The following is a 4,417-nucleotide window of genomic DNA, read 5'->3' as shown; positions in this document are numbered from 1 at the left end:
GTTATAATTATTATATCATTTCTTAGTTGACTTCCCTAGTAGCACAGTGCATTGACCAAACATTGGTTAAACATTGGTCCACATTCAACTTATTCGTATAATCGACATCAAAATTACTTTTCCGCTTTCATAATTATTGTTTTTATGCAAATATATGACATATTTGTACAACATATACGGAACTTTCTCTTACGGTTTTTTTGTACTTGCAATTCTCAACCGCAAAAAAATCACATGAAACAAATACTTCGTGTAAATTTAAGAAAGTGTAAGTGTAAGCGTGAATACGTGTGCACGCGCGCAAACGTCGGATCTTTTCAGAATTTTTATTTATAGGAACTCCATTCAATTGTATCATTGGGGGCCACTTGTGTGTGATTGTTTCTCTTTATCTTGGTTTTACGTAGAATATAAAGTCTGAGGTTTATTCAGTGCAATCGCAATCTTAAGTGCAAGAATCTATAAATATCTGTCAATGCAGTCACGAAAGTTATATTATTTATACATAATCGACGAGTATACTAAAAGTTATTTTCGTAATCTTACATTTATTAAATTAAATTTATTGATTGTTACCTATACAACATAACTCACACATCAAAAAAGCTGTTACATTACATTTCTTTCAGGACAAATTATAAATTATGGCCGTCGTCATAAACTTATGCTGCGATCCGTAAAAAGTAGATCGAGACTCTTGAAACTGAATATTGTGTCAATTTTGTGGCATCAACGCTGACTGATTTTTATGAACCATACCCTGGAGTGCTTCGATTTGTTAAGGTTACAATATCTTACACTTACAGACAATAATGCGTTTAATAATTTGCAGTACATTAATATGTATAAAGTACAACAAAGTATGCCTAACAGGTTACAAAAATTAGGAAAAGACTGGCAAATTAAAATTCTTTATTAATTTATAGAAAGGATAATAAAGTCAGTCCACAAATATTCGATACGAAAATATTTGCATTAAAATATATTACTCCTCACTTTGTCATTAAGGAAGATTCAATACGGATCGAAACGTTCGACGATTATTTTAGAAACAATATGTATATTGATACAAATATTTGCGCGTCAAGAATCACGATCTGGACTTTATCGACCTTCTCCCGGTTAATTTATGTAAAGGGGCCTTTCGTTTCTTTACCATAGACACGTATGTCGAATTCTACATACGAAATTATAAACTAAATAAAATATGTATGTAAAATAAAATAAAAAATTATAAAAAAAAATGAATTATAAACTAAAAATGACTAGACTCCGTGCGTTGTGTTGCTATTTGTACTCCTACAATGGTCGCTTTGTTTTTATCTCACCGTCTCAGCGCATTCTTTTCAGCAAATATCGCGTTTGTGAACAACAATATAAACTCAAAAACATTCAAATAGCAACATTCCGTTGCAGGTACAATCTATCTGTTCTGATTTTAACGATTTCCTGTATTTGCGCCATTTAATAGTTCAAATATGAAAATTTGTGATATGCCATACGTGTTTCACACACTAACAATTTTTGCAATATCGGTTACATAGCCATATACATATATATATTTTAATATAGGAACATCTATTACTCGTACAACGATTACAAATTACATTCACGATTTCTTAGTATTACAACAGAATATCCGTTCTATTGAGACCATGACAACCGTGAAGCTAGTGTTTCATTAACGAGAGCTTTAACATTGCATAGTTTGTACCTGCTGATCAGTATGCTACACGAGTCATATCATTCAGTTTTGCGTCCAAATATCAGTCTTTATAATGACGAAGTAGAAAGTTTGGGGGCAAAATTTGCATATGTATCACACGGATAAGGACACTATGGGAAGTACACTTGTACAGTACGTTCAACAGGCTTACGACATACGCCGCATATTCTCAAATTTTTCGCACACTCCGCGCATGCCAATAAATGTCCGCACGGTATAAACACGATCCGTATCTCTCTATCCTAGCATATTTTGCATAATTTTGCGTCCTTATAGTACGGTTTGTTACCTTCGATAGATTGTTCTTCGCTTCTGGTCTCACCTGATACAGCACTCTCTTCTGTAGTATTAGCTTCTTCAGATGTCGTTGAGTTTTGAGAGCTTCCGCTAGCAATACTCTCAGTATTCATCAGAGAAAGTTTCTCAACTTTCTCATCCAACTGAGTAACTGAGTTTTCCTGGAAAAACAAAAAACACAACTCGAGATTAAACGAGTGGTCGCACATTCCGCGAAATTTCATTTTATTTCATTATTTTTCAAAAGTAGAAGGAAATATTTATTACAAATTTCTACAATTCTAATAACGATAAATATATCCTTTCAAATACTCACTGTCGCGATATACTCTCCCCCAGTGATGTTGCTCACAAATGCCGTCCCTTTAATTAAAACCAGATAAGAACAGTGTTTGAACCACTTGGCGTGCTCTATCCAGGGGTCATCTTGCGGCTTCCAATCCCTCAATTCTCCGCCGCAGTGAAAGCACGACGTTTGATCACCACTTCCTGTGTAGAAGAAACCAGCGGTTGCCAGTGACTCTTTAGTTTGCGACATTGCTATAGGCCATCTGTCGAAGGAAGCTAATCTGATAGCATAATTAGCATACGCGGGATGCTGAGGTTTCAAGGCAAGCCCTGTCGATTCATACATGTGCTTCACTTTTTCTTCTTCTGTCCCTTCGTGGTCTGGGCCAGAATAAGGCCCACCCATGTATATCATATCGTAAAGACAGCTACATTCGTCATTTTCTTTAGGCACCGGTTCCGGAATCGTGCTAGGATCCGCGCCGATCGGCACGTTGCCGCACGGAATATCCTGAATAAACTTACACCTTGCGGCCCCATGTTTATGACCCTCCATCGGATTGGAGCCCGCTTGCCATTCCCATATCCCTAAGTGACACTCAAAACACCTCACCATGTCGCTTTTGCCAGTGTAATAAAACCCAGCGGCCGCGAGTGCCTCTGGCTTTACCCACGAACATGGCCAGTTCTTGAAGGTCGCCAAACGGGCAACTTCAAATCGATAATCATCGGATTCCGGTGGAAGCATAGAATCGCGTTTGATCACACCAGTCATTCTTGTAATATGTGTGTGGGGATGTGCTTCTATGGACCTGTAAAGAAGAAACAAGGGTCAGCAAGTGATCAAGTTTTACGTAATAATAATTCGTCGACAATTTTACTCAACGTGTTGTTTGTTAAATATACATTGAACAAACGATTGTAAACAGTAGAGGAAAGTCGCCTGTGTAAGGGAACGGGGGGGGGGGTATATAGGTATATATATATTCAGGATCAGGATACTAGGATCAGCCGATAAAGGAATAGTTATTTCTGTTTCTGTTTATTTATTAAGAGTACACTTTGTCGCTCGAGAGGATCGCACGCAACGACCGACGGAATGGCCACGAAGGCCGTATCACGCGGAATACACGTGATGGCTGACGCAAGAATGCACGGTACGTCGTACCTGCACTCGACTCGACTTTCAGACGAGCTAAGCTTCCTGAACACGCGACACTACTCGTCACGCAAGGTTTTCCAACTCGAACAAAAGGCGCAACTGACCGAGACCACGGTCAAACCTGAACGTCTTCTTGCTCGAAACGTCTACTCTAGACCTGTGATGCAAACTTTGGGTTCCGAGCACCATGAAAGTGTTACACTCGGTGCTCACTCACACAAGCGCAACCGTGTCCGCGCAGAGACTCTACGCAGCACACGGACACGGTTGCGCTTGTGCGAGTGAGCACCGAGTGTAACACTTTCATGGTGCTCGGAACCCAAAGTTTGCATCACAGTTTCCCGCTCGCTTCCCGCGATCGGTAGCGCCACACACGGCATACTTAAGCTGCGTTCGGGGAGATGCTATTTAGCGCTATGAGCGTGCTTTGTCCTTGACTACGTTTCCACCGAGGGTCAGAGTCGGGCTAGAGTCGGGTCATGCCCATTCTACACCTAGGGATGATCCTACTTTTACCACATCCGATACCCTTCTATACCTAAAGCTAATCCTACTTGCAGCTTATCCGAGGGAGTAGTATAAAGTGTAAAAGGGTACACTGTAGTTGTACTTTGGTACGATTGGAAACCAACCAAAGTGTAAACCTTTTACACTTTAAGGTGCCTTTTCATACGCAGCATGCAGCAGCAGCAAATTAGTCACGTGATCCAAATTCACTAGAGCATATTTGCTGCTCACGGAAAAGGAATAGCTGCAGCAGCACTGGCCGGCTAGATCGCGTGTCTGCTGCTTTGCTGTTCGTTCAATTGAACTTCACAGCGATGAAGCAAAATATGGTGAAATTTATTTTGCAGCATCTAGTAACAATTCTTCAACCAATAGCAGCGAGTTGCTGCGGCAGTATGCTGCGCATGAAATAGTACCTTTATACCACAGTATAACCA

The 4,417-nt window shown here is 39.9% G+C and overlaps 1 protein-coding gene across 1 annotated transcript; it reads right to left on the bottom strand.

The window, feature by feature from the left end:
- Positions 1-1,257: 1,257 nt before the first annotated feature.
- Positions 1,258-3,881, bottom strand: LOC105555701 (apoptosis 1 inhibitor-like). Its single transcript, XM_012002740.1, is given in 3 exon segments — positions 1,258-2,184; positions 2,340-3,123; positions 3,480-3,881. Coding segments are annotated over 2 exon segments (1,095 nt in total). The 5' UTR covers positions 3,087-3,123; positions 3,480-3,881; the 3' UTR covers positions 1,258-1,836.
- Between the last annotated feature and the right edge of the window lie 536 nt (positions 3,882-4,417).

Source organism: Vollenhovia emeryi, unplaced genomic scaffold (genome assembly GCF_000949405.1).
Source record: "Vollenhovia emeryi isolate VEMERY1.0 unplaced genomic scaffold, V.emery_V1.0 DF940853.1, whole genome shotgun sequence".
Classification (NCBI taxonomy): domain Eukaryota; kingdom Metazoa; phylum Arthropoda; class Insecta; order Hymenoptera; family Formicidae; genus Vollenhovia; species Vollenhovia emeryi.
Note: the sequence above shows the minus strand (reverse complement) of the source record. Positions and strands in the feature narration are given on the sequence as shown.